General features: G+C 49.5%; 11 protein-coding genes across 11 annotated transcripts; 7 read left to right on the top strand and 4 right to left on the bottom strand.

Moving 5' to 3' along the window:
* Positions 1 to 2,489: 2,489 nt before the first annotated feature.
* Positions 2,490 to 3,336, top strand: ABOM_011636 (sulfotransferase family protein; the record flags this gene model as incomplete). The annotated part of the gene is made up of 3 exons (XM_022538764.1): positions 2,490 to 2,615; positions 2,736 to 2,842; positions 2,910 to 3,336. The coding sequence occupies 3 exons, from the start codon at positions 2,490 to 2,492 to the stop codon at positions 3,334 to 3,336; spliced, it is 660 nt and encodes a 219-aa protein (XP_022383408.1).
* Positions 3,337 to 4,149: 813 nt separating this feature from the next.
* Positions 4,150 to 4,928, top strand: ABOM_011635 (DsbA family oxidoreductase; the record flags this gene model as incomplete). Its single annotated transcript, XM_022538763.1, has 3 exons — positions 4,150 to 4,197; positions 4,251 to 4,395; positions 4,465 to 4,928. The coding sequence occupies 3 exons, from the start codon at positions 4,150 to 4,152 to the stop codon at positions 4,926 to 4,928; spliced, it is 657 nt and encodes a 218-aa protein (XP_022383411.1).
* A 3,150-nt stretch (positions 4,929 to 8,078) lies between these two features.
* ABOM_011634 (uncharacterized protein) lies at positions 8,079 to 9,365 on the bottom strand (the record flags this gene model as incomplete). The annotated part of the gene is made up of 1 exon (XM_022538762.1): positions 8,079 to 9,365. One exon carries the CDS (start codon positions 9,363 to 9,365, stop codon positions 8,079 to 8,081), a length of 1,287 nt encoding a protein of 428 aa, XP_022383410.1.
* Positions 9,366 to 10,106: 741 nt separating this feature from the next.
* ABOM_011633 (protein RDR1) lies at positions 10,107 to 11,774 on the top strand (the record flags this gene model as incomplete). The annotated part of the gene is made up of 1 exon (XM_022538761.1): positions 10,107 to 11,774. The coding sequence occupies one exon, from the start codon at positions 10,107 to 10,109 to the stop codon at positions 11,772 to 11,774; it is 1,668 nt and encodes a 555-aa protein (XP_022383413.1).
* Positions 11,775 to 12,155: 381 nt separating this feature from the next.
* On the top strand, positions 12,156 to 13,850 carry ABOM_011632 (MFS transporter; the record flags this gene model as incomplete). The annotated part of the gene is made up of 1 exon (XM_022538760.1): positions 12,156 to 13,850. The coding sequence occupies one exon, from the start codon at positions 12,156 to 12,158 to the stop codon at positions 13,848 to 13,850; it is 1,695 nt and encodes a 564-aa protein (XP_022383412.1).
* Positions 13,851 to 15,221: 1,371 nt separating this feature from the next.
* On the top strand, positions 15,222 to 16,799 carry ABOM_011631 (hexose carrier protein; the record flags this gene model as incomplete). Its single annotated transcript, XM_022538759.1, has 2 exons — positions 15,222 to 16,468; positions 16,529 to 16,799. The coding sequence occupies 2 exons, from the start codon at positions 15,222 to 15,224 to the stop codon at positions 16,797 to 16,799; spliced, it is 1,518 nt and encodes a 505-aa protein (XP_022383415.1).
* A 192-nt stretch (positions 16,800 to 16,991) lies between these two features.
* On the bottom strand, positions 16,992 to 18,210 carry ABOM_011630 (DNA replication protein YHM2; the record flags this gene model as incomplete). The annotated part of the gene is made up of 4 exons (XM_022538758.1): positions 16,992 to 17,034; positions 17,082 to 17,754; positions 18,020 to 18,070; positions 18,138 to 18,210. 4 exons carry the CDS (start codon positions 18,208 to 18,210, stop codon positions 16,992 to 16,994), a joined length of 840 nt encoding a protein of 279 aa, XP_022383414.1.
* A 1,051-nt stretch (positions 18,211 to 19,261) lies between these two features.
* ABOM_011629 (putative C6 transcription factor) lies at positions 19,262 to 21,635 on the top strand (the record flags this gene model as incomplete). Its single annotated transcript, XM_022538757.1, has 5 exons — positions 19,262 to 19,660; positions 19,733 to 20,098; positions 20,149 to 20,483; positions 20,537 to 20,887; positions 20,942 to 21,635. 5 exons carry the CDS (start codon positions 19,262 to 19,264, stop codon positions 21,633 to 21,635), a joined length of 2,145 nt encoding a protein of 714 aa, XP_022383402.1.
* Positions 21,636 to 22,410: 775 nt separating this feature from the next.
* ABOM_011628 (uncharacterized protein) lies at positions 22,411 to 23,013 on the bottom strand (the record flags this gene model as incomplete). Its single annotated transcript, XM_022538756.1, has 1 exon — positions 22,411 to 23,013. One exon carries the CDS (start codon positions 23,011 to 23,013, stop codon positions 22,411 to 22,413), a length of 603 nt encoding a protein of 200 aa, XP_022383403.1.
* Positions 23,014 to 23,751: 738 nt separating this feature from the next.
* Positions 23,752 to 25,779, top strand: ABOM_011627 (sulfatase family protein; the record flags this gene model as incomplete). Its single annotated transcript, XM_022538755.1, has 5 exons — positions 23,752 to 24,094; positions 24,148 to 24,632; positions 24,697 to 25,201; positions 25,259 to 25,380; positions 25,438 to 25,779. The coding sequence occupies 5 exons, from the start codon at positions 23,752 to 23,754 to the stop codon at positions 25,777 to 25,779; spliced, it is 1,797 nt and encodes a 598-aa protein (XP_022383404.1).
* A 458-nt stretch (positions 25,780 to 26,237) lies between these two features.
* Positions 26,238 to 26,608, bottom strand: ABOM_011626 (uncharacterized protein; the record flags this gene model as incomplete). The annotated part of the gene is made up of 2 exons (XM_022538754.1): positions 26,238 to 26,346; positions 26,421 to 26,608. Coding segments are annotated over 2 exons (297 nt in total), but the record flags the coding sequence as incomplete, so codon positions are not given.
* Between the last annotated feature and the right edge of the window lie 70 nt (positions 26,609 to 26,678).

The raw sequence follows: 26,678 nt of genomic DNA, 5'->3' as shown, positions 1-26,678 counted from the left end.
TATGGATAAAATGCTATTGTCGAACTCTCGTGGCTCGCTGCGGTCTCAGTAGTAGCTAATCTAGAGGAGCGAAACAAAAGGTCCGGATCAAGATTGTAGATGTTGATATGTGAATACCTTGATCGGTTATTTCTATGAGAGGATGGTGAACACCCAACCAGCGCTTTCGGGGGGCAATTCAGCGGAAAAGGCAAAGGGTGAAGGCATGCACGAATTCTCGACAGGGAACAGATGATACTTATTTAAGTCGCCGGCATCTAGAACGCACAAAGCTCGGGAAAGGAAGCGCAAAGGTATTCGGCAGGTATGCCCTGTACCAATGAAGAGATGCACCACCAGTAAATGAAGGAGAGTAAGGTCGAATCAAGGACGCAGAAGATGTCGTATCCCAAAACCGTTCCAGGTCGCGGCAGCTTTGGACACCCTTGACTATTTGGTTTAACATATATCGTAATAGTTCAATCGTTGTATTTCTCGAATCAGTTGAGGGTTTGCCAAGACGCTATTCAACCAAAGTCAAGTTCCCAGACGTGCATGGTCGACACCGCTCCATAGCTCTGGATCAGCGAGTTTAACACATCGCTGATCGAATGCTGCCGTATTGGGCTCGGCATCTCATCCCTCCTTGCAGTCTGTAGGAGGGATCAGCGCGGAATGACCAAAGACAACGGTTGGATCCGAGGACTCTTGGTTAGCGCATCTCGATGGGGTCTTGATCATCATGGGTAAGATTTCCGGAGCACTTTGAGCGGTCGCTTGGGAATGTCAAGGAACTTAGAGTTTGGCTTCGTAGGGCCAATGATTACCCAGAACACTCTTTACCGTGTTTTCATTCGCATTCCAAATTTGGAGATAACTGCCCTTGGTTGGCAGGATGTCAGAGTTCATTGCACGGAATACGAAAATGTGAGCAAGGGGTGGCTGGCTGACACCAATATGCAAGAAAGGATCAGCCACCACCTCGCGCGAAAGAAGGAAAGTATAGAAGCAACACAGGTGGGTTCATACCTAGACATACTCAAATCCAGACAAATGAATGATCCATTCTGAAATATCTTGAAGCCACCGCATTCATGTACGGAGAGGAAGGCTGAAAGCAGTAGTGATCCGGTACCATCTTTGGCTTTCTTTGGAGAAAGGAATGTTGGTTGTGAAGGTATTTAAATCACAGATAGCCTCCATATCAGAAGATGCGCAATTACTGTATTGTACTGTTCTCGGTGTCACTGCGTATCTCGGTCCAACTCAGAACGATGCATCTCAAGTTTTCATACATTGCTGCTCTTCTCTTGGGAGCGGCCCAGCCAGCATTCTGCGCCCAGAACTTCAAACAAACTTTGGCAGACTTTGACGCTATTGACAATGCCGCTCGAGAGTTTCGTGTCGCCATCGAAAACTATCACGGGGGCCTTGCTGGTGCTGTAGCCGTTGGGAACAAGGCTCGCGCGGCCCAAAAGGTCGCGGACAATGCGAGGAAAAACCTTGACGCAAGCGACCAGCCCTTTACCGATGCCGAGGTCAAGGACGCGATGGACAGATACGACCGTACAACTCCGATTGTCCTGGACAACGTGCATAAGGTGGCGGAAAAGGTGCGAAAATGAACCCACTCTTTTCTTTGGTGCTGAGCATCATATGTTTTAACATGGATACAATGTCTACTAGGCTCCCGAGTTCCGCGAAGCAGGCGTTGAAAGTATTGCCCATGGAATGGTCACCCATATGCGTGATACGACCGAAGCTCTTCGAGTCGCCTACCGGAAAAGGCTGCCTCCTGGAGACAACAATCGGATGATGCCGTCGGATGAGAAGTTCAATGCCGCCTTCCAGGAAGCCGCCACTGCGCTCTCAGTGTAGATGCGTCAATACCGATCCAGGGCAGTTCCCTCCTGGTCAGTTTGATTAGGTTCAGTGGGTCTGTCATATCGGGGGAACATGTTGTCCGGTAATTAGGCTATAACTATTATCAGAACTCGTTAATAATTCCAAGGTGGTTAAATGGTCTATGCCTCACAGCCCCGGCATGTATGTGTAACATACTAAAGCTTCCATCGAAGGCCTTTTCCAATATAATATACTGTAACCATCTCTGGCAGAGTCATCCTGAAAATTCTTCGGCGTATTCGGTAAGGACAGGGGATACTTGTCATACCTCATCCAGGGTCGTTCGCTATACATTCCCCACCCTGTATTCAGCAAGGGAGCGCAATTTCGCATCCCACCAGAAAGATGCCAAAAGAAGATCTCAGAATGGCACCCTCTGTCAGTCAGGAGTGCCACATTCTATAATATATCTTCGATAGTCCCTCCCTCCATACCGCGGCTCCAGATCACATTGGAGCAGCTCTCTTGTGACCGCAGGCATGATTCAAGGCGAAGATCGTCCTCGTGGGCACATCAAAGTACTTGGCCTTGGCCTCTGCCGTACAGGAACCGATTGTAGTGACCCCTTTTTCCAACCCCGTGAAGAACCAATCACTGATAAGACAATGGTCCCAGCCTTGCGAGAGGCACTGAGAACCCTAGGTTATGCCAACCCTTACCATGATATTCCTGTTTGGAAAATCCAAGTGACTGTGAGCACTGGTATTCGGCTTTGTCCGCCAAATATGATGGTATTGGAAAGCCGTACGGACAAAAGGAATTTGACCAGATTATAGGCCAGAGCCAGGTAATTTTCTCCGAGTTCCAAAAATCTGGGCCAATCCTTTGGGAATTAATAAAAATGGAAATAGGCCCTCTGTGGTGACTTTCCTGCGGCTTGCTTTGGCCCCGAACTGATCAAAGCATATCCAGAAGCGAAGGTGATTCTTACGTATCGCGATGTAGACGAGTGGTATCAGTGAGTGTCGGTGAAACTATTACAACGTCGACAAATAAATATAAACAATCTAACACTGTGCCCCCAGATCTGTACACAAGACAGTACACTGCTTGGTTAGCAGTCGGCTCTGGGCGGTAGCAGCCAGAGTCGCCAGAGCGCTTGGGATGCAATCTTTCTGGATTCAGCCAACGTGGCACAAGATATGGGAGGGCTTCTTCGAAGGTGATTTTGAAACGAATGGACGGAGAGTCTTCCGTGAACACTACGAGTTGATCACACAGCTGGTGCCAGCCCGTCATTTGCTCATTTTCCACGTCCGTGAAGGATGGGAGCCTCTGTGCGAGTTCCTTGGTCAGCCTGTACCGTCTACGCCATTTCCCCGTGGAAATGGCATTCAGAGCTATCATCTTAGATGTGCCTTCTTACTGCTCTACGGTAACCGTGTACGAACCCTTACGTTACCATGTACGGCAGGACTTGTGTTGCTAGTGTGGGCGGTACTTGTAGCATGAGGAAGATGGCCAGATGTAGGACAGGTTTATAATTAGATTACAGTATTGCTATCTGTAGTTGTGATTTAGTTCTTAGTTACAGTTATTATGGCTATGCCAGTCATGAGATAATTGAATTCATAAACACAACGCAGGGTGCTGTTTATCATGGTGACTTTGACACTATATATAGTGGCTTAGGGGAGTGTGCTATAAAGGGTTCTTATAAAGGCTAATTAAGGGTGCTCGTAGTAGAAAGACAGTAGAGAGAGATAGAAAAATTGTTATAAGATTTATAAAGACTTTTCTAAACTAGAATTAATTAGATCTGGTTTTTACTAATTATATAAAAATATATAACAATATACAATGCTTTACCATAAAGTATCGTAAATTAAAATTATATAGACCATTGGCCTACAGAAGTTACTCCGATGGTATACTGCTTATTAAATCGCGCATACCGAACAAGCCCTTACAATATTATAGTGATCCTCTTCTCTATCGTATAAACATTCTATATGAAAGGAAATAATCGGAACCACAGATCAGTTGTGTCGAACTTGGGAATTCCATGTACTGTTCATACTATAGCCGAAGAGATCTGGGGGCTAAGCGTCAGCACTAGGCCTAACTCTCTTAAGATGGGTGCCTTACGGGATTCTGTCTTGATTTCAAATCGCAAGATGCAAATTACATAAGCTAAAAGGCAACCGCTATTCGACTCACTAGAAATCGCGACTGGAAATCCAAAATAAGAATCTCAAGTGACAAGGATATTGAATCCTCCTCCAGACTTCACATGATCAAAGGGGAAATGAACAAGGGAAGAATATGGTGTTGATTAAGATTGAAATCATCTCAGATGCAATCTGTCCCTGGGTACGTGTGCCAGTCGCTACAGTTACAATAGCCCCATAGCTGATCTGCCAAAGTGCTACATTGGGTATCGAAACCTGCAAAAAGCTATCTCCTTATACCAAAAGACATACCCCGGCGGCTCGAATGACACCATAGAGGTATGGTGGAAACCATACTTCATCGATCAAGAACCGCCAAAGGAAAGCATCTTAATACAAGGTCAGTCAGTCTTCGATCCTATAATAAGCACGACACGCTGCCACGAGCCGAACCTAACTCATGGGCTAGACCGTATGCTCCGCCGCATGGATCCCAAAATGGTAGCAGCGGCCCAAACCCGCTTGAAGCGCGTAGGTGCGGATGCCGGGATCCGATTCAAGTTCGGTGGGTATATCGGGTCGTCTCGACTAGCGCATCAGCTGCTCTATATGGCCGCGCGGGAAGGGAGTGAGCTGCAGTGTCGGGTTTCAGAATTACTCTTCCACTACCAGTTCGAGGAGGAAGCCGATATTAGCCAATTAGATACCGTGATTGCGGTTGGTGTACAGGCTGGACTGCGTGAAGATGATATTCGAGAGTGGCTAGCTAGTGGTGTCGGGGTGGCGGAAATAGAAGCTGAAGCGAAGAAGGCGAGGGCTGATGGAGCCACCGGTGTACCCCATTTTGCTATTGGGGGGAAGTATCATATGGAGGGTGCTGTGGATATGTCGGAACTGTTTGAAGCTTTTGTTGCTGTTAGAGAAGGGCAGTAGATCTTGAGGAAGTGATATGGCGTTGTGAGCGTTCGACATATCAATCTTCGGGGCTTCACCATGACAGATTCAAGCCATTCCCTCCCCAATTGTGCTCGTAGAAGCTATGTTTGATGTATTGAATTTGCGTCCAAATCCGGAGATCATAGAGGGTTGTCTAATAGAGGCCTGATGAGGATCTTCTTTGGACTTCGTACATGGTGTTGGACTGTACGAAACAATTCATATCGGCTGCAAGCTACTAGACACTGTATCCGGCTTCGCCATCCGGATTGAAATCACATGAAGTACCTCTAGTGATGCTTAAGATCCCATTACTCAAGGTTCGACTCCATTTGAGGTGCTGTATATGCCGCTTAGAGCATTGTATCCACCCAGTCTATCGGGGCACATGCACGGAAGATTGAAACAACCAACAATATGAGTAATAGATATTGAAGATCTTACCAGAAGCGGTATACTGTACATGCCATCATCTGTCCAGGAAATGCTCTTCATCTAATCTTCACCCAACACTGGAAGTAGAAAGGTCTAGGCAGCCATCGTTAGTGCTTATCTACTGCAGCATTTGCTCCAACAGCCAATCGTAGAATCGCATATCCTGAAATTCGGCAACCGAAGGATTAGAAGCTGATGTAATGACAGGGATGGTAATCCTTCATTTCATTTACTCAAACTGTGACGATTACTGTTGGCATATCGTCTCCACATAAGGCGTCCAGTTCCTCTTTCTTGCGCGGCAGCCCACTCAAAATCCTGTTTAATATGAGCACTTAAGAGGCACTCCCTTTTCAAGTAACTGGTATCTTCCCACTTTCAGCGAACCTCGGTATATTTCGGTTTGTTAGAGTTATCTGCATGTGTGGTTACGTTTCCAAGTGGCCACCTTGCCTCCACTGTGGCCCGATTGTATGGGCACCTGTGGACCGTTTCAGGCTAAAATATGCACAATAACCGGCCAGCCTGTATTCCGTACTGTGAATACAACCATAGGTATCTGATTTCTAAGATGGGTATTATTGAGAAATCACCTTCTACAACAGGGTCGTTTCTCATATTATGCCATTATAAGTAAACACTGCTGATGATATCACGGTGTTGGATTAGTGATCCGGAGCCCTCGTTGAGACCATTGGCAACTAGAACTACCCTTGATAAACCAGGCTCCAACATTAGTATCGATCAAGGATCGAGATCCTTCTGACTATAAATTAGCAGAAAGAAGCAATTCAGCTATGAAACAAGGAGATTAGTGATCCGTAGCCGTTGGGATCCACTTCTTCAGACACCCGCATATACGACTGAGTAATCCAGGGTCCTTGTCAAGTGTGTGATCGACATAAGCAGTAGCGTACAACTAGTCTTGAAGAAGCGAATGATATGTACCCTGGAGGAGGTTTTGCCGCTGGAGGCGAGCGGGAATGCGGGTAAAACCGCGTTGTTGCCACCCACCGTTTTGCCAAAGATTGGGTTAGCAGCTTCAGGGAACTCATGCTGCTAGGTTCTGTTGGGTATGTTCTCATCAGGACAAGGTTGCTATTCCTGTTAGCCCTTACCCTGTTCCGAAAGCTTGTAATATGCAGCAGCCCTTGTTAGATGTTGTTACTCAACTAGTGCTCTTATTGCTTCAACTTCTCGTTACTCTTGTTCAGGAAGGTTCTCCGACTATTCGAGTAGCACTCGACGAACGGCCCAGTCACTATAGAAGACCTGTTTTGGAGCATCCTCAACCCGTGCAGGTATCTTATATCCGGGAAGATGTTGTACTTCATGTAAGCCCTCATCCCATAATGGAATCGTCCCCACCATCACTTGTTTGGGCACCGCACACAAGTGGCGATGATACTCTGAGCCAGGACTATTAGATTGAAGCGTTATACGGTATTCACCGACTACTCAGAATCTCAGATTGGACCACAGGGTACAACTCTATCACATCATATTAGTCCCATGTTGATCCATTTCTGTTGGCTCCTCTGAATACATCGAGAGCTTCGGCTTGTGCCGACAGTCATTTACTCGGATTGGCTCATGTCGGAGGATTCGACTCCCGGCACAGATAACAGGATGCAGGGATAGTTGAGCAAGATCAATAACCCTGTCGTCAGAGCCACAGTGGCAAGGCTTACTTCCCCTGTTGCAACGCTCCTCCACGGCAGAAGTGGCCTTGTGAGGCGCGCGGCCTGTACTTTTAACTCGGCCGGTACATCGGCACTGTATTTAGCGTGTCTCGAACGGACGTGCGTTCGACATGTAGGACTGCCCCCGTTTATCTTAGTGCAATGTGAGTCGCAGATCTAGCGTGCATTCCTAAATGTCTCATATTACGCTGCCCCTTTGGAGGCATGTCAGGAAGCTGTTCTCTCCGGCCGTAGCATTTAGTAACTGTGTCGTCTGGATATCCTGCGCCGTGCACATTGCTCGGGCTTTTCTCATCTGGAAGCAACGAACTATATGACAAACCCGAAAGACAATCGAGAATTACTTATACTCTCTTGCTTTGTTTGCGGCTATTTGCTGAGGTTGAGAAATACCCACGCTGCCACGCGGAAGGTACTTTTGCGACCCTAAACACACCTGTAGGAGTGATAGATAAGGGAATCAAACAGAATTATGGCCGAAGTCGCAAACATCCCTGCCGGCAATATAGTTATTAATTTGCATAGCTTGTAGGGCCTGTGTGGGTCGAGCGCTGTGCACGGTATTTAGTCTGATAAGTCCAGAGCCAGCCTTAATCCCTGTCGATCTCCGCTAAGCCGGATTTGCCGTATGCCGAGGGGGAAGTGATTGGGTGGATATGAGGCTTATGTTGGAGATTGACTTATATTAAGCATGTTATAAGATATAGACCGGATTGCGAATTGGCGGGCATCACGCTGATCGACGCCATTTTTCATGCTGTTGGCGATTTCTGATTACTAGGGGGATGATGTCTAGAGGGATGGAAGGCGGGCCTTTGGAGGACTTGGAGAGATAGGCGTCAAACATTTCATCTAGTGTGGCGACTAATATAGATTCCGATGCTCTATTTGCTAAAACTATAAATCACATTCTCTAATATCTAAAGCCTCTATCTCTAGCAACTAAGAACGAACTAATCAGCGCGACATACGGAACCATCTGCCATTGGGAACAGTCACCGAGCCCCACTTAGTTTGCAGTGACCAGTGAAACATATGTCTGCAGGTTGCTAGTGTGGTGCTCGCCCAACCCTGGCTTATCGCCAATCTCCTTGCCGTGGGTATGGAAGGCGCTGCTCACAGTGAAGCGTACGCCATTCCATTCCCGGACCACACCGTGCCGCCGGCGCGCAATGTCATTGATCAGAGGCACCACCTCCTCGGCAGCCGTGATAACGTTGCTCACCTTGCCGGGGAAGATATGGATGACACCGTCTTTCTCGAAGGTCAAACTGCTTCGGAATTCCGATGTGGTCTTGAGCTTGGCCAGAACACTACCCTTCCAGCCGCGGTAGTGGAACCGATCGAGAAATCCGGGCCAGAACCGGGTAATCTCCCGCTCGCAGTGGGGCTTGATCCGAGCAGCGATGGCTTCCTCGTCAAGACTATCCAGAAGCTCTTGGCCCTCCTCGTGATGATCGAATGATCCGAGGATGGTGTAGCTACCGTGTGTTAAGATATACTTCTTCTGAAAAGGTTCGTTCGTGTCGATCGCCGGCATCACGCAGGGAAACCAGCCATCCATGACGATGAAAGAAAGAGGCTTTTCCTGTGGCTGCTGGTCCTCGTAAACCAGAGCAATACAGGTTTGATAGGTGATACCAATGTCGACGGGAAGAGCATCCGCGATGTTCTGTGGCAGAAGGCTGGTGTAGCCGGTGGCGTTGATTACCACGTCGAAGATGTACTGCCCATCTCCGGTTTGAATACGGTTGGTTTCCTCGGTGTGGATGATACGGTCGACTGTCGTATTGAGGTGTACGTAGATGCCTGCACGACCCAGCTTCTCTTTGAATGCATTCCGGAGTCGGTCGCCAATGGCAACACTGGGTTCGTCCAGATTGTATGCGCTAATAAGGCCCTGGAAGCCATTCGCCTCCGGGTCAACTGTAGTACATTCAGGAGATTCGTAACAAACGTCCCTGAATGCCTCATCGGAGACCTTCGATGGGTTTCCCAGAGCGTCGGCTTGGCCGTGTGCATATATCGCGGATTCATGGTAGACAACTAGTTCGGGATACGTCTCGCAGAACTTAGCCAAGGCTTCACGGCAGCTGTCGCGAGTGGCTTTGGACCGAGGATAGTGTGGCCCCTTGTGCAAGCGGATACCAAAGTTTCCTGAGACGCCTTGGAAGATATCAGGCTTCTGTTCGAACAAAGAAACTCGGTGGCCTTGTTTCTTGAGCTCCAGGGCAAGATGGCAGCCGTTCCATCCGCCACCGACGATGCCAACCCTTAGCTGTGTGGTGACACGCATTATGAAGAGGCGGGTAGTTATAGTCTAGAGATGATTGTGTTTGGTTCTAAAGCTTGAGAAAACTGGTTGTTGAAGTAGGTAGGAATAGCCCCCAAGGCTTCCCATAGCTTTATATCCTTCTCGCCAGCAGGGTAGCTTGACTCACTTCCGTGGCCATGTCAAGGGTGCTCTTTCCATGATTGTAACCCAACATTCCCCGATAGCGACACATGCACTCTGAAGCCAATCGCATTCAATGTGATACGAACGGATGAGGTGGAATGAGCGGCAAAGTCGGGATAGATGATTGTCGACGACTCCAGAAGATCGTAACATACTTGAATGAGTTTTTGATGCATGTCAGCGCTTGATAATGTCACATCCGCGGCGATGCATCCGCGACACAGTATCCAATGAGAGGGTTGGTGGACGGCACGAAAGGAAGCACGCTAGTCGGGATGTGCAGCCTTTGCAGTGGACAGTGCGCCCTGCAGAATACAAAAAAAACCATTCTGCAGGTATGGTATCATCGCTTAAGGATTCCAATCCTAGCAGATACCCGTCGGGGGATAACGGGATCCCGAATTAGGGTTATCCAGTTGCAGCGTTGGAGCCGCGCGTCGGAGTTAACATTTATTCCGACTGCCCGATAACCTCGTACTTTTGGCCCCGTCATTCTCACTCTCCCGAACCCCCCACTGATAGACCAACGTCGACTGCGATAGATCCCTTTCTTACGCGATAACCCTGTAGTGCAGCGTAATGTCGTTGAATACCGATGATTCCGGTCGGATAAGGACCCGGCAGCGCGCGAAAAGAGCGTGCGAAACGTGCAAACTGCGCAAGCGGAAATGTGACGGCCATGAGCCCTGCACTTACTGCTTGCGATACGAATATCAGTGCACTTTCAAACCTCATCCACGGAGAAAGCCAGCCGCTTCCAGATCTTCTGCAAGGCCCAGCGAGGAAGAAGACTCACCAAAAGTTTCCGACAGAGTTGATGCTAATCAAGAACATATGGAAGCCAACTCTGGCACTGCTTTCCCCCATCTCCTGGGGATGAGGTTGAATCCGCAGGGTGCCCCCAAGGTATACGGGTTTAGCTGGAATCTAGGACCACGGGATGAGCCTCTGGAGCCCTTCGCGAATCTTACAAATCTGCTTTCAAGAGAGGAGATGGAAGACTTGGCCAGCCATTATTTAAAGAAGATACATCCAGTGTATGCGGTCCTGGACCCCGACACATTAAGGCAAAAGATTGTTGCCCGATGGCATGATCCTGCAACTGTGGCCAGCTATGACCCCATTCTCTGCGGCGTCGCGGCATTGGGCTCGTTGTACTCAGGCCATCAGGAACACCCGAAGGAAGGAGCGCTGGTGCAGTCTGCAAAGGAGATGCTCGAAACCACCCGGATCTCAAAGACCACCCTCCTGCATCATGCCACCGCCTGGATCTTACGGACCATATATCTCCGAAGCACCAACTGCCCCCATGCCTCGTGGATGGCCAGTTGTTCCACCATGCACATCATAGAGGCTATCGGGGCTCACCAAGATCCAGAGCTGGTGTCTTTGGTTTATTCTGACACCGCAGACGTTAGCGTAAATGACGAGAGTCAACGCCGGCTGTTCTGGGTAGCCACTGTGTTAAATTCATGGATCTCGTATGAATATGGTCGGTCACGCGTTATTCTACGAGGTGTCTCCTGCAAGCCACCTTTACCGCGAACGGGCGACTTCACCACGGACCTCATCTCCATGTACCAGATCTCCGAACGACTGGATCCCGATCAGAACAATAAGCTTTCAGACCTAGAAGATGCACTCAGCCGTGTTGAGCGTCTCACACTTTCCCATGACGCCTTGATACTATCCCAAAGTAATCTGGCACTCACTATTTATCGTCGTTTGCGAGTCGCTTCGTCGAATATGTCGAATGACATTCTCACCCGCATTATCCGGCTAGGCAATGACGGCCTTGAGGCTGCGGTACGCCTGGCGCAGGATCGTTGTCCTTGGTGGCATGTCGCCAATATACCCTTTCAGTTCCTCTGTATCTTGCTTGCTATTGACACTAGGGAATCACTGTCGTACGTGGGTCCGGCACTGCGCTCATTCAGGGCCATCACCAGTCATTACAGCACCCCAACCCTACACACCGCACTTGAGACTATAGAATCATTGGTTCGCCTCTCCCAGAACAAGAAAGAACGGGACTTGATTCTTCTCAGAGATAGTATGCAACAAGAAAACTCGGGGCTAACCGAACAAAGTTCAACAACATCCCAAGCTTTCAACGACGCATCTTGGCTGGGAGCGACCGGTGATCTGACCTTACCAGATAACTTTGACTGGGATTGGAATGTATTCTTGGATACCCAGGTTCCATTCTTCGACGAGGGTGAATACGGTGCTCAGAGATATAGATAATGCAGGAAATGAGGACTATTTACACCACCAGGAAGTGCTCGTATGCGTCTACTTATAGTATTAGTTAATGGACCTAGGACTTAATAAATCTGTTTGGATTATATCATAGACAGACATACCTCTTGTAAACTGTTCCTTGCCCTTTGGCGCCGAATAAGGATTTTCGGAGCTATTCAGCGGTTAAGTCGGGCATGACGGGAAAGTCGGTTAGGGCGGAATTCGGGTTGACGCAATGGAAGCACCACCAGAAATAAATACTCTGAAAGAGCACATTTGTTCTAGCCGAGGAGTAAAAACGTTTGACAGATGTTGCTTAATTGACTGCCTTTCTCCCAATTCCTTTTTGTATTTTCTGGGTTGTGTCCTGATCGCCTCGCAACGATGCAGTCTTTTCGCCAATACCGACGCATGCGCAGAGACCTGCAAGAGAGCATTAAGCTGCACGGTCCGTATGCCGCTGCTGGTGATCGTCACGTACAGCCGACCGATGATATCTTGGAGGATGCCGATGATGCCCGATTGGAAAAAGGTGTTCATTCAATGGACGGTCACGGCCAATCGCCATACTCCACGCCTGGAATCGTTCTCCACGACGGCCAGAAAGTGACTGTTCCTGGAGTGAACCTCCGCCGCGCATCCGAAATCTGTGAGCGTGTCAATACAAAAACACTATTCATTGTCGGGTTCGATGGCCCGGACGACCAGCTCAATCCCAAAAACTGGCCTATAGGGAGGAAATGGGCGACATTGGGCATTGTCGGCACAACGGGTATGCTTGTTGGATGGGCTTCATCCATTGACTCTACTGTAATCAAACAAGGGCAGGAAGCGTTCGGAGTCAGCGAGGTTGCCGAATCTCTTGCAACCGCGCTGTTCCTGTTCGCCTTCGGCTTCGGATCTTTGGTGGCAGCACCCTTTTCTGAGACTGTTGGGCGGAATCCAGTCTACATAGCGACGCTGTCCATTCTTATGATTTTCACAATGGCATCCGGTCTGGCCCCAAACTTCGGAGCCCAGCTTGCTTTCCGCTTTTTAGCTGGATTGTTCGGATGTACACCGATGACAACCTTTGGCGGCAGTATGGCGGATATCTTTGACCCTATGGACCGCACATATGCCTTTCCAGTTTGTTGCACGTTGTCCTTCCTGGGTCCGTTCCTGGCGCCAATGGTTGGAGCTTTCATTGGCCAAAGCACGCACATCAGCTGGCGCTGGACCGAATGGGCTACGCTGATCATGGCTGCGTTAGTGACCGGTGCTATCTCCCTGTTCGTTCCAGAAACTTATGGTCCCGTACTATTGCAGTGGAAGGCGAAACAACTTCGTGAGATAACCGGTGACCAGCGGTTCATGGCGGAGATTGAGCTTCGCCAGACGTCCCTCGTGACTCGGTTGATGCACAGCTGCTCCCGCCCGTTCCATTTATTCTTTCGGGAGATCATGGTAGCACTCTTTACCATGTATCTGGTCGTGGTCTACATCGTCCTATTCGGGTTCCTGACGGGCTATGAGTTCATCTTTGGTAGGACATATGGGTTTACCCAAGGGTCTGTGGGCCTGACATTCATCGGCATGAACGTAGGATTCCTGATCGCCTTTGCCATGGTGCCGCATATCTACTTCTCATACAAGAAGCGGCTCCTGAATGCGATTGAAAATGGACACAATGGCTTGCCGCCGGAAGAGCGACTTTGGTTCGCTATGTACGGAGCGCCCTGGCTACCAATCTCTCTTTTCTGGATGGGCTGGACCAGCTATCCGTCTATCTCGTACTGGTCGCCGCTAGTCGCCTCGGTGGCTTTCGGATTCTCTGTGCAAGGAATCTTTATTTCCACATACCAGTACCTCATCGACACGTATGAGCTCTTCGCAGCCAGTGCCTTAGTGAGTGCAACTTTCTTCCGTTATATCGCTGCTGGCGCGATGGTCATCGTGTCGATTCCGATGTATGGAAATTTGGGCGTACATTGGTCCCTCACGTTGTTGGGATGTATCTCGGTCCTGATGACGCCTGTGCCGTATATTTTCTATAAGTATGGACATGTCATTCGGCAGCGGAATAAAAAGACGCCTTAAGGAGTGTGCCGGAAGGGTGTGTCGTTCAATTACTCGGACGCGAATGCAGTGAAATGACCAGTCAAGGCCAATAGTAGTCAGTGGCAATGGAACGCGGGTTAATAAAAGCTAGTAGATACAATTAATTTGATTCACCGAAGCATCATTCGTGGTAGTTCATATAGTACATAGAGTCCAGAACATCATTACTGATGATCTTTGGGGGTTTTGGAATAGAACCCGGGATATCAGCGAGGGCCTTATTTTCAGGCAACAATCGTTGGCAGCCACGTGCCGGGCAGACAAACGATGCAAAAGTAGCCATCTTCCTTGACATCCGTTGAACTCCCACCTTTGTGAATCCATCCCTCGAGGCAAGTGTGTCTGTGCTTCCATCTCGGGTAAATCTCCGCTGGCGCTGCCAGCTATCCAGCATTTAGTTCTCACAGCAATAACCGATATGTACGCCGTATCATTCGTTTACGCAACCATGGTTATATCACACATCCAATGGTTGGCTCGGTCCGCTTGCGTCGGCCAAAATCCGTTTGTTAGCCGCTCGGTGAGATTCCGAGGACGGCAGAACTTCTCCATTACTTGAGCTGAGCTACCCCGGTGGCCAGGTTTGGCGAGTGGAGCCCGTGGGGTGTCGCATGCGGAGAGTCTCAAAATGCCCCGGAATCGGGCCACGCACTCCGTAGGGACAACAGACTGGCAACTGGCTCTCTCGGCTCGGCCTATGTTCTAGCATTCCTCATTCTCTGGATGATCAGTCAATTGTCCGATAATGATAAGGCCGACCCGGATGGGTATCGGCTCATCGCGTCAGCCCTCACATTGACCCCCCGTCCTGTCGGCCTTTCACCACGCGCTCGGTTTCGGCTACGTTTAATGCCTCATAGACCAGATCGTACGGATGCCATCCTTGGGTCAAGGCGTCCACAGCAAGCCAATCGCACATTAGCCATGCTAAGCATTTGCCGACTCTCCACTTTGAGTGGGTTTCGTCCCGGGTTCAGACATGGTCATTGGAGGGTTGGAAGACAAGCACGACAAGCCTTTCATACTTTCCCTGCCAAGTCCCAATTTTCTAATGTCTGGTGATCAAGACCACCCACCTCTGCGGGTCTCGCAGGATCCTTTGCGAGATTTCCAGCAGTACTAGGCTAGAAGGTCCGGCGCAAGAGAGCCGAATGCCCCTCCACTGCCTCAGGATTAATGGCCCCCTTCTCGCCTCGGCCAGTATTATGCCTTCTGGCTCCATGAAGGCGGTAGAGAACTGAGAGACGTTACTACCTTGTGCCCCCTTTATTTATTTCCTTTTCACCTCATAATTATCCCCTTCCACCGGACACAATTGACTCAGGATAGAAAAGAGAAAAAGAAGTCATGATGCAAGGCGAGGCACTTCGTTTTGCCCAGATCTTCTTGATCGTTTGCCCGTCATTCATTCTTTTCGGTTACAATCAATCCGGTGTCGGGGGTTTGACAGACTTCCCTTCGTGGGTGAGGCAGTTCCCTGAGATTGACACTGTCAATACCACAGGCGCTCAGAAATCCCACAATGCTACAGTGCAAGGCGCTGTGGTTGCTTCTTACACCCTTGGCGCTCTCTTTGGGTCCCTGATCTGTACGTGGATTGGCGACATCCTCGGTCGGCGTCGGACTATCTTTGCTGGAGCGTGTATTGCCCTGATAGGCCAGGCATTAGAATGCTCAGCTTATGCTCTCGCCCAGTTCACAGTCGGCCGGGTAATTCTCGGTTGGGGTGTGGGTATGCTGAGCGCTACGGTGCCGGTCTGGCAGTCAGAGTGCTCACCAGCCGATAAGAGAGGGAGAAATGTAGTGTTGACGGGCATGTTTATCGCCTTCGGGTTTGCCCTGACACAATGGATCAACTTTGGTTTCTATCACATGCAGGAAAGTTCCGCGTCATGGCGGGGGTCGCTAGCAATCCCAGCACTGTTCTCTTTGACTGTCATGGGTAGCATCTTCTTCCTGCCAGAATCTCCTCGCTGGCTTGTTCTCAAAAATAGATCAGATGCTGCGCAGCAAACCCTTGCCAATTTGAGGCAGAAGGATCTGGTGTCACCCGAGATTATGCACGAATTGCGTGGAATTGAAGTCTCCCTGGAGGAATCATCAAGTGGTAACATGGGACTCAAAGACATCTTTACAATGGGGGAGGAGAAGCTGTTTTACAGATTCCTTCTCTGTATTCTCCTACAATTCTTCCAGCAAATGACCGGCGGTACTCTAATTTCAGTCTACATCCCCATCATCTTCGAGGATAATTTACACTTAGGCTCCAGTTTGTCCAAGGTTCTTGCCGCATGCGCTTTGACATGGAAATTCCTCTGTTGCTTTGTCGGCTTCTATGTCGTGGACCGACTCGGACGCCGGGCTGCCTTTATGATCAGTGGTGGTGGCATGTCCATGTGCATGCTGGCGCTGACCGTGTCCAACTCATTCTCAAACAACCATACTGCGTCTATTATCTCGGCTCTGTTTATCTTCGTGTACAATTTCTTCCTTCCGGTGGGATTCTTGGGGGCGAACTTCGTTTACCCGGCTGAGGTTGCCCCGGTTCGTCTGCGAGTCGCCATGCATTCGTTTTCAATAGCGAATCAGTGGCTATGGTAAGCATGATTTCTCTATTACTGTGAGAATTAGAGTACTAATCTGGTTCACCGGACTAGGATGTTTGTCGTTGCGATGATTACTCCTACCGCGATCGCCGACATTGGCTACCGCTACTACATCGTATTCACCGTCGTTGGCGGTCTCATCCCACCTGTAGTTTATCTCTTCTACCCGGAGACCATGAATCGATCCCTTGAAGAAGTTAATCAGATCTTCCACGATGCGCCATCTATTATGTCCGCCGTCAAGATGTCCAGAACCCTTCCTATTGGTGATAGCATCATGGAGGAGATTGAAGGAAAGAAAATGGCTGAAGAGATTGAATGAGACATTTCAAGTGTTCTGGTTGATGTGCAGCAGGGCATTACTAAAGAACTCGAGCATTTAGGATAGAAGAGGTGGCAGAGGGTTCTGAAGTTATGCTTTTCTTCTATTTTCTTATTGACTTTACTCTAAACACTGTTTTCTGCAAGATTTGGGCACCGTCCCAACATTTCCAACCCCAGTACGTACCCAATATCAGGCTTGCTTCTGCGCTATAGATTCGATCATTTCCTTGGCCCTATATTCATTAGCGAGAGACATTCTGCTCAGGCGGGTTGGGCTTACACGTCTCCAAGCGCCACCATGCATACGGTCTGCCAGATTCCTAGACCAATGCGTGGCGTGACCCCGCGGTACAGGCCCCGTATCCCACTTTGCCCATATATGTACCGGAAGGTGCTCCCAATACTCAGCTTTGTGGGGCGATTGGGATCGGCTTTTAGGCTCTGCATTTCCACTCGAATCACCTCGATGGGCTGATTCCAGCTAGCCAGAGCGCCTCCGACGCCCGAGGCCAGTATCTTCTCCACGACACCCAGTCGCTCCTCGCGCCCTTTGTCTGTGGCTCTACGGATTGCGTCCTCAACCAGTCGGGAGAAGCCAAACCGGGACCCCCAATTAGTGACTTGCCGAATTGCTACGGCATTGACTCCTTTGTTGATTCCTCGCAGTCCCTCCGTCCGAAACATCGTAACAAATGTCTCCAAGGCGCCCGGTGGTTTCAACCCCGCTGCCGCTTGCTTAAGTCGAGTAATTTCCGCTGTCTTCATGCAGGTACAGAACCCGACCGTTGCGTACGCCTGAGCCGCGCCACCGACCATACCTCCTGCGATGCCGGAAAGGAATTCGGAGGCCCCGGCCGTCCGCGAATGATACTCGACTTCGGAGGCCACAAAGAGCAGAACAGCGCCTTTAGTAGACGCTTCAATCCAGGCCCATGGGATTAGACCTTGGTAATCTACTCAGTTTATCGGCGGGGTCAGTGGTTCGAACGCTCATATATCGTCATCGGTCAGGGCGGCATACAACCGGCAATTCCTCCTCGCGACCAAACGCGTCTCAGGGCTGTGATGAATGAATCCGATCTATTGGCTGCCATTGTGGTCTTTATTACCTCTAGTGGCTAGCTCTCGTTAGACGCACGTCTGGTGAAGGGAGTAAGCCGACATAGACTAACCTGTCCAAGTGTGGTGACCCTTGAATGGAATCAATACGAGATCAACAAACTGCAGAACAAGTGAAAGCGTACTCAAACATATTCAAGCTAGCACCAACTGGATTGCACAAATAGTTAGAAGGCGCGGCAAAGAGCAATAGATGAGATGGGGCTGGGTCAGTTACGCAAAAGATTACTCGCTCCAACGTCCCTCTTCTTGATCCCAGCATGGGGGGCAGACTGGTCGAGAGGAGACATATTTGTTAGACCGATAAGGCACCACAGTACGATCAACAATGGGGTAAAGGCAAGGCTGTCTCCTTCTCTACGTCTACAATATCATGCCCCTATATGTGTGTTTTGTTCGTAGAACGTTACGCCGATACTACTTCCCCATTCCGCCGATTTTCGGAGCGATAGCTATGTCAATCTCTGCTCCTACACAGAGCTTGCTAGTCTGGATCTATTGGGCAAGAGACTAGTGCTCTAACTTCTATCCACTACAAACTAGATTCCCCGACAATCGGACGTCGGTGTTGGCGAAAACTCCAATGGCATTGCTCGAAGCTACCGATGTATATATTTCAACCGTGTGGATAAACTGCGGGTGGGTAAGCTGCCAAGGAATCACTACACGCACAGCATATTAATACAGCTAATGTGATAGGGAGCTGGGATGATCGGTGGATGATCCTCAAAAAAGAAAAAAACAGAGACCATTTTATTCCCCGCGTGCCAATGGGCCCATGAGCTAACACATGGCTCCTACGGACTGTTGGTCACTTTGAGACCTCTAGGGAAACACACTAATGGTACGAGGGACGCCGGACGCCACACCGACCTCTCGGATATGATATCCTGCAGGTGCATCGGGCTTTCCCGCCGTGACCTTGCTGCGTATACGTTCGAGAGGCTCAGCATTATACACAGTCCACGATGGCAAAATGTCAGGCCATGATTACATCATGACGACAAGCGATCGGAAGCCCTGACTCCACGTGACCCATGGGTTCTGGACCAGTCTCATTGGCCGGGAGGATTCCCACGTGACCGTGGCGCTCTCCGATGCGATTCATTCCACCGAGTGGCAGCCACCACCCTTAAGACCGGAAAAGTCCTCCTTTTTCCTCCTCCCATGTCCTAGCGCCCCCCGTTCAATCAGCCTTGCCTACCTTATGGCGTCATCGCACTAAAGACCCTTATTTCGGGCAATTCCCGGCTCTATGGGCTCTACAACGATACGGGACTGACTATCAATGGATGACTATCATCCTCTCTGTTCTTACGGTCGAGTACTACGAACACCAGTATGTTGAGTGATCCCACCGACGGTGGGCTCTCGAACCTGGGCGCGTCTAGTACAGAACCATCTTCCGACGCAATCCAGACCTCTCGCGTGGTTAACTCTAAGATCCGGATTCCGCGCTTAGGGACCGCCCCCGTCGCCGCTCACCGCCAACGCACCGGCCGGGCATGTGCTCTCTGTCATCAGAGGAAGACCAAATGTGACGGCCAAAAGCCTCAATGTAAACAATGCCGTCAATTGGGTTTCCCATGTACTTATGTGGGGTCAAAGAGAGAACGACAAAAGTGGGCCCTGGAATCCGTCCAAGCGAAGATCCAGTCTTATGAGTCCCTGTTGCAACGTATCATTACGGAGAGCAGCGAGGATCCATCCAAGTTCAAGCTGATTGAAGAACTGATCACGGTATGTATGTCCGCCTGTCAGGCATACGGCAGAGTTGTTGGGCGTTAGGGAACTATGCTTATACTCATCTAGAGACACTTTGAGGGGGCACCGACGATACTTACACCACTACTAGCGCTAGGGTCCCCTTCAGACCGAAGCCCGTTCCCGTCCAACCATGGCCTATCATTGTACCGAATGCTTGCCGCGTGGATGTCCCATGCCCGCAGTGAGACCCAGCCACTTGCGCAGAAGCCAGTCATCCAGATCACCGGGATTCATCGTTGGACCTTGCTGGCGAACAATGACACGGCGAGCCATCTATTGTCACTTTACTTTATGTGGGAGAATCCGACCTGGCAACTGATTGACAAGGATTTATTTGTCCGCGACCTCGAAAGTGGACACGGAAAGTTCTGTTCCGCATTATTGGTTACCGTATTACTCTTTTTTGGCTGTGTACGTGTGGCCAAAGACCGGAGTGGAGTGACAGCTAACGTGAAGGCCAGAGCCTATCATACAATCTAGATAGGATCACAGATCGACGAGAAGAAAAGTTGCTTAGCAAGAAATTATATGCCGAAATACAGCGTCTATGGGAGATCGAAAAACGTATCGAGAGTCTTGCCACTGCTCAGTCCAGCATCCTGATTGGGTTGCTCTGTTGCACGTTCGGCTTAGACAGATTCGGCACCCAGTATATAATGCATGGCGCTCAACTATGCCTAAATCTAGGTCTTCAGCATGAGCATCCCTCATACTTTTATGACGACGCACCGGACGAAGATGGACAGCTCGCCAAGTGTCATAAGTTAGTTTCCTGGGCAGTGTATGATGTTCAAGGGTGAGAACGCACATGCCAGCTTTGAACTGTTTCTTACTAACTTTCCCACACAGCATTGCTTCTCAAGTTTACAGAAAGGTACCAGCCTGGAAAGAGCCCCCGTCCGTGAAATTCTCCCCAGTTGAAGCGGCAGGATTAGATGCAGGTGTTGAATGGAGTCCCTATCCGTTCATCACTCCTATTTCCCAGCCATTCTTCTTCACGGCGGCGTGCTTCAGGTCTGACCTCGTTACTATAGTTCATCACATTGCCGAATTTGCCCTCCGGTTTCCAGATGCGGTCATGGGCAATGATGATTGGGAGTACGGCCACCAATTACATAAAAAACTGCTCCAATGGAAGGCTACCCTGCCTCCTGTTCTTCTACTTGAACAAAATACAACACCGCATGTTATCTGCTTACAGTGGGTCATCTCTTTACACCTCGTTGCGGTTCAGGTGACTGACAGTTATTGTAGTGAATATTACCATGCAACGATTGCATCTCTGTGCCAAGTCTTCTGCGCAAACTTGGGCTCGACAGATGGCCAGATTCCGAATCCAGAAGAGTTTGATCCGTACACAATAGTATCGCAAGCGTTGGATGCCATAGGCTCCTTGATATTGCTATTCAAACGCTGTCACGGGTGGAAGTCTCTACCGGTCGTCATGCTGCACTATTTCTGTGTCGCAGGGGTTCATTCAGTCTCAAAATTAAATGCCCATGAGCCAAAGTGGAGATATGTTCTAGAGGATTGCGTGGTGGGCCTCTGGCACATGAGTTTAGGGTGGGGCCGATTATGCACCGCATTCCTTCGAACGATCGAACTGGTCCTGAAGCAAAGCAATCCGGACCCGTCTCTCGTGCCTTCTAGGGTTGCCGAGATCCTCAGGCAACTAAACGAGGGCGATCTGTGGACGGTGACAGACATCTCATCCCTGGCGGCCGACTATGTAGTTCACCAAGTGGCCACTCAACCGGAGTCGAGTTCGAGCCCGTGGTCTGCTTACCGGTCCCAAGGACTGCAGAGTCTCATCCATGACATGGATAGCCTTTCCATTAATCTAAGCTCTGAATCCCCGGAGTCCCTCTCATCCGTCAAGGGGCCCTATGACTCTCGCAGTTCCAAAGCCCCTGACATGCGAGATGCCGAAGAGATTATAGATAGTTAACATTTTATGCTGCTGACAATATCTGGGACTAAGACGCTACATCAGGGAAAGGGTGCTTTCCGTCTATCACTATGCTTGTTCTTAGCCACAATGTACACGTGGTGTGACGGATGTCATGGGGGTGCCGTTTGAAGGGTGCCGTAATATCAGCGTCAAGCCACTATTAAGGGAGGTTTCTTCGAGCTACAGCTACCTCTAAGGCTCCGCAGTCACCTGTACTTATCGAGACATCTCGCTATTACTGACGGGGGAAGATCTTCACGAACGCTAATACCCGCCTCCTATACATCTGAATAGTGTACGGAATTCATCTAAATCGCTGCAAAACGGCTCAAACACGCCGTAATACAGGCAGGCGATCTCACAAGAATTCTCAGCCTTTTTCTCTTTTACATACACGTGGCTTCCTACCTTTATGAAGGGTTGTGAGATTGTCCGCGCAGGCGCACAATAATTCTGTCATCAGACGGCGTTCCTTCATTATCGATCCAAGGGTTACAATGTCTTTAGATGGCAGTCAGCCTGCCAAGTATTCCGCTGCATCGCGAACCAGCTGAGTCACTTATAATGGTGTTCTGATTTGAATCATTCCTTGACCTTCCGGTGCCTTTTCAATAGTTTTGTAAGGACGGCATTAAAGTACACGAAGATGTTATTCTGCGTTGTTATTACATTTAAAACTACTTGTTTATACACAATTATACCAAGTGATTGAGACCATAAAACCTTGACAGCACTGGGTCTCATAAACCCTACCACCCCAGTCCAAGCTCAGTCAGTCCTTAGACGGTTGTGCAACAGATCTGAATGAGCCGCAAATCGTATAGACAGCCCGTCTCCCCCAGGAGCGCTTCTTCTCGTCGCCAAAGATACTCACATCTTCTTCCCTCACGATCTCCGTCTCGCCAATTCCTCTCCGCCGCCTCCAATTCATCTCTGTATTCGTAACATACCCCTCCCTGTACAACCGTCCGTAGAACTCCTTTGACTCTTTTGTCGGCCTCCAGCGGAGAATATCATAAGAACTAGCCCTCGTCATCGCTGCATCACGGTCCCGAGTTGTCATGTTCGGACTGCCATCGACAACATGTACATTAACTGCACGGGAGCGGAATTCATCGCCCATCAAAATATTCTCAGTGGGAGTGACGAAGACCGTGATATGTGATGGAGGGATAGGATACGCAAGGAGATAATCTAAAGCGGCTCTATCCACGCCAGCGACGGGACCGATCACGAAGCGATGTCCACGATCGATAGCCGCGTTGATTAGGGGTACGTAGTGGGTGTGGAAGTAGGTATTATCTGGGCCTGTATCGAGAGGGCCAGAGATAAATGCTATCTCCGCTTTTTCGGGGATTGGTGGAGGGGATGTCATTTTTCTGTATTATTTGGGGAACTGCGGTGTTTGCTGGGAATGGTGCTGGTGCTGGTGCTGGTTTATATAGGGTTGGATGGTGTCAGCCTTATGGGGCTGTGCACCTGGAGTGGGGAATCATGTTGGGCGATTAATTTAGTGTTGGCCAATGACTCAATAGTAGTAAAGGCAGGTTCGAATGCTTATATTTTTGGTGAGATATGTGATATGTGGCTTGTAGGTGATCTGTAACAAAAGTTAGACTTTGCTGGGTGGTGTAGAATTCGCAATATTCTTCCACCAATATTGGCTAGCCGATTCAGAGCATGGCTCAAGTAAACAATGTGATTGCAACCGTGGGCTCGTCAATATAAGAACAATATTGATTCTCAAGGAGATACACCATGCTGTGCTAGGTATGTTACCAGAATGCATTCATCATGGTGCATTTACTGCCTGACGCTGGTTCACATAAGGTGTTGGTCCATGCGTAACCTCGTATGAAGTTTAGATACCCACAACGGCACTGCCATTGGCAAAAGGGGAAAAAAAAAACGATCGACAAGGCAGGATGGGGCAGTATACCTGTACTAGCATAGGCCTTCGCGTACTCGGCACATATTCCGGTGCTGATGAGATGCTGCCATCGGATGTCGCGATGGCGTGCTTTTAGTCTCGCATTAGATTGATAACAACAACAATACATAAGCCATGATCTCTCTCGCATTGTTCGCTAATGTCTACTGCCACGTGGCTACCATGAGGATATTGACTGCTAACTTACTTCTGGCTGCCTCAGGGCTGGCCCTGGCTCAAGCGCCTCTTCGGCTCCAGGATGGAAGCACTGGGAGTATCCCGGACATCATGCGCCAACATGGCACACACGGACGCCCGAACATTGTTTTTATTTTAGTGGACGATCAAGACCTGCAGATGGACTCATTAGCCTACACGCCGCATACGAACCACTACATCAGAGACCAGGGGGTCTTCTATAAGAATCATTTTGTCACAACAGCGCTGTGCTGTCCGTCCCGTGTGAGCCTGTGGACCGGAAAACAGGCGCATAATACTAACGTCACGGAAATCTATCCACCATATGGTATGTTTCATAAGCACAATGAAGACAATCCCTACACTTACACATTCCTTCAGGGGGATATCCGAAATTCGTTTCGGAAGGCCATAACGAAAACTGGCTGCCGTTGTGGCTTCAAGACGCCGGCTACAACACCTACTACAGCGGCAAGCTCTTCAACGCGCACACGGTCGAAAACTACAATTTACCCTTCGCCAAAGGCTTCAATACCTCCGACTTTGTTCTGGATCCATACACCTATCAATACCTCAATCCAGTATATCAACGAAATCATGGCCCGCCCATTTCCTACGCTGGACAGCACACCATCGACGTGCTCAAGAAGAAAGCACTCGGGTTACTCGACGACGCTGTCGCTGAGAGCCACGAAAGGCCTTTCTTTCTTACTATTGCGCCAATCGCGCCGCATTCCAACTTTGAAATGACCAATGCGAGCGACTACACGACGTTTCGCTTCTCGGCGCCGATCCCGTTGGAACGGCACAAGGATCTGTTTCCCGACGCGAAGGTGCCGCGAACAGAGCATTTTAATCCTGATACGGTAGGTCTTTCTGTCCGCGGTGTGGTCACAATAAACTTAGCTCAAGGATTAATCGTGAAAACAGCCCAGCGGAGTCAACTGGATCAGCACTCTCCCCCAGCAAAACCAGAGCAGTATCGATTCGAACGACGAGTTCTATCGCGCCCGTCTACGCGCGCTTCAAGGGGTTGATGAGATCGTCGAACAGGTTGTCCAGCGTCTAGAAGATGCAGATGTCCTCGATAATACATATATCTTCTATACATCTGATAATGGCTACCACATCGGCCAGCACCGATTGCACCCCGGCAAGGAATGCGGCTTTGAGGAGGACATTCGCGTGCCGATGTTCATTCGAGGGCCTGGTATCCCCCTTGGCGAGGAGGTGGACTTCGTGACTACCCATATCGATTTAGCACCCACTATCTTTGAGATAGCTGGATTGGATCTCAAGGAAGAATTCGATGGCACTCCCATCCCGTTGACAGCAAGGGAAGTCGAAGAGGAGAAATCATCGAAGAGTCGACACGAGCATGTCAACGTCGAATACTGGGGCAAAGCAGGATTTGAAGGCGAGCTGAGCCGGGCGCGTAAGTCACTTATATCCTTGTTTTCTACTTGTTGGTTTGCTGATGTTTGGCCCCCAGCGGATGGAGGACCGATTGCTTTCCGAAACAATACATACAAGGCTCTCCGAGTTTTAGGACAAGGTTATAATCTCTACTACTCCGTATGGTGTACGAACGAGCATGAACTGTATGATCTCACGGTGAGTATCCTTCATTGACGTCTATTCTGCGAGGTTATATCACTCATTGAACGACAGACTGACCCCTACGAACTTAATAATCTTCATCCGTCTGTTTCCGGTGACGGCGAGCAGCAATTGCTGGGGCACCCCATTGTGAAGGTGATCTCCCGCTTAGACGCCCTGCTGCTCGTTCTGAAGTCCTGTAAGGGAGCCACCTGTGTGAGACCATGGGAGGTGCTTCACCCCGCCGGTGACGTCCAAACCCTGAGTGATGCTCTGGGTGATGTCTTTGACGTGTTCTATGATGAGCAGGTTAAGGTCGAGTACGGATGGTGTGAGGAGGGTTATATCGTGGATGCCGAAGGGCCGCAAGTTCCCTCTATATATCAGGGGACACGGTGGAGTGATTGGTGGTGAGAGGTTCTCTGTGCTCCTTTTACAGGCTTGAGCTACAAAAGCATAGATTCGGTGGTAGTTGTAAAGCATAGATTGTATATATATGGAAATGCAACAATATGCCGTTTCAGCTGGCTGGTTGAACAGATGGCCATATAAGAACTGCATGTCCCAGGGTAATACATAGACAATACCAAGGACAGGCTCATTTTAGATGGTAACAAAGACCTTCCTTGAATGCCAACCAGCCTGCACAACATCGTACATGTTGTAGTTGCCCTTACTGGAGTATACATTATCACTATAGCAATAGGGGTGTGAAACCTTGCCATTCTTTACTGAATCAATTACAAATATCTGTAACTAATATATTCAAATGGACACAAGTTATAATACAGTGAAGAGTATAAACGGTCACCCACTATATCTTAATGGGGGTCCAACCAAGCGGACGACTGGATGACACCCGGTATAACCGTTTAGAGGAAAGCACGAGCAGCGAGGGCAACAACACCGGTAAGGAGCGCGCCGAAGTGAAGCTGGTTGTTCGAAGCAGCACCGGTGAACAGAGGGTTAAGACTGGAGGAGCTATATCAAGAATATTCGATCAGTATCGCATTCAATCAGCTTCCAAAGCTGCAGATGTCCTTAGGTGCACTCACGTCAGGTTGCCCGAGAAGTGGCCAGAGGAGGTGGCGGCAGGCACAGGGGACATGTAGGTGGAGCTGCCGGACACAACAGTCACGCTGGGGCAACTTCCAGGGTGCGCTGGGTTGCAGCCACCAGGGATTCCAGCAACGCTGCTGAAGCCAGATGGGGTCACAGCGGGCACGGGGGAGAGTAGGTCGAGCTACCAGTCACCACAGTCACGCTGGGGCAGCTGCCGGGGTGGGCGGGGTTACAGCCACCAGGGATTTCAG

This window comes from Aspergillus bombycis, assembly GCF_001792695.1.
Source record: "Aspergillus bombycis strain NRRL26010 chromosome Unknown contig00184, whole genome shotgun sequence".
Classification (NCBI taxonomy): Eukaryota; Fungi; Ascomycota; class Eurotiomycetes; order Eurotiales; family Aspergillaceae; genus Aspergillus; species Aspergillus bombycis.
The sequence above is the reverse complement of the archived record's forward strand: the minus strand, read 5'-3'. Positions and strand labels throughout refer to the sequence as shown.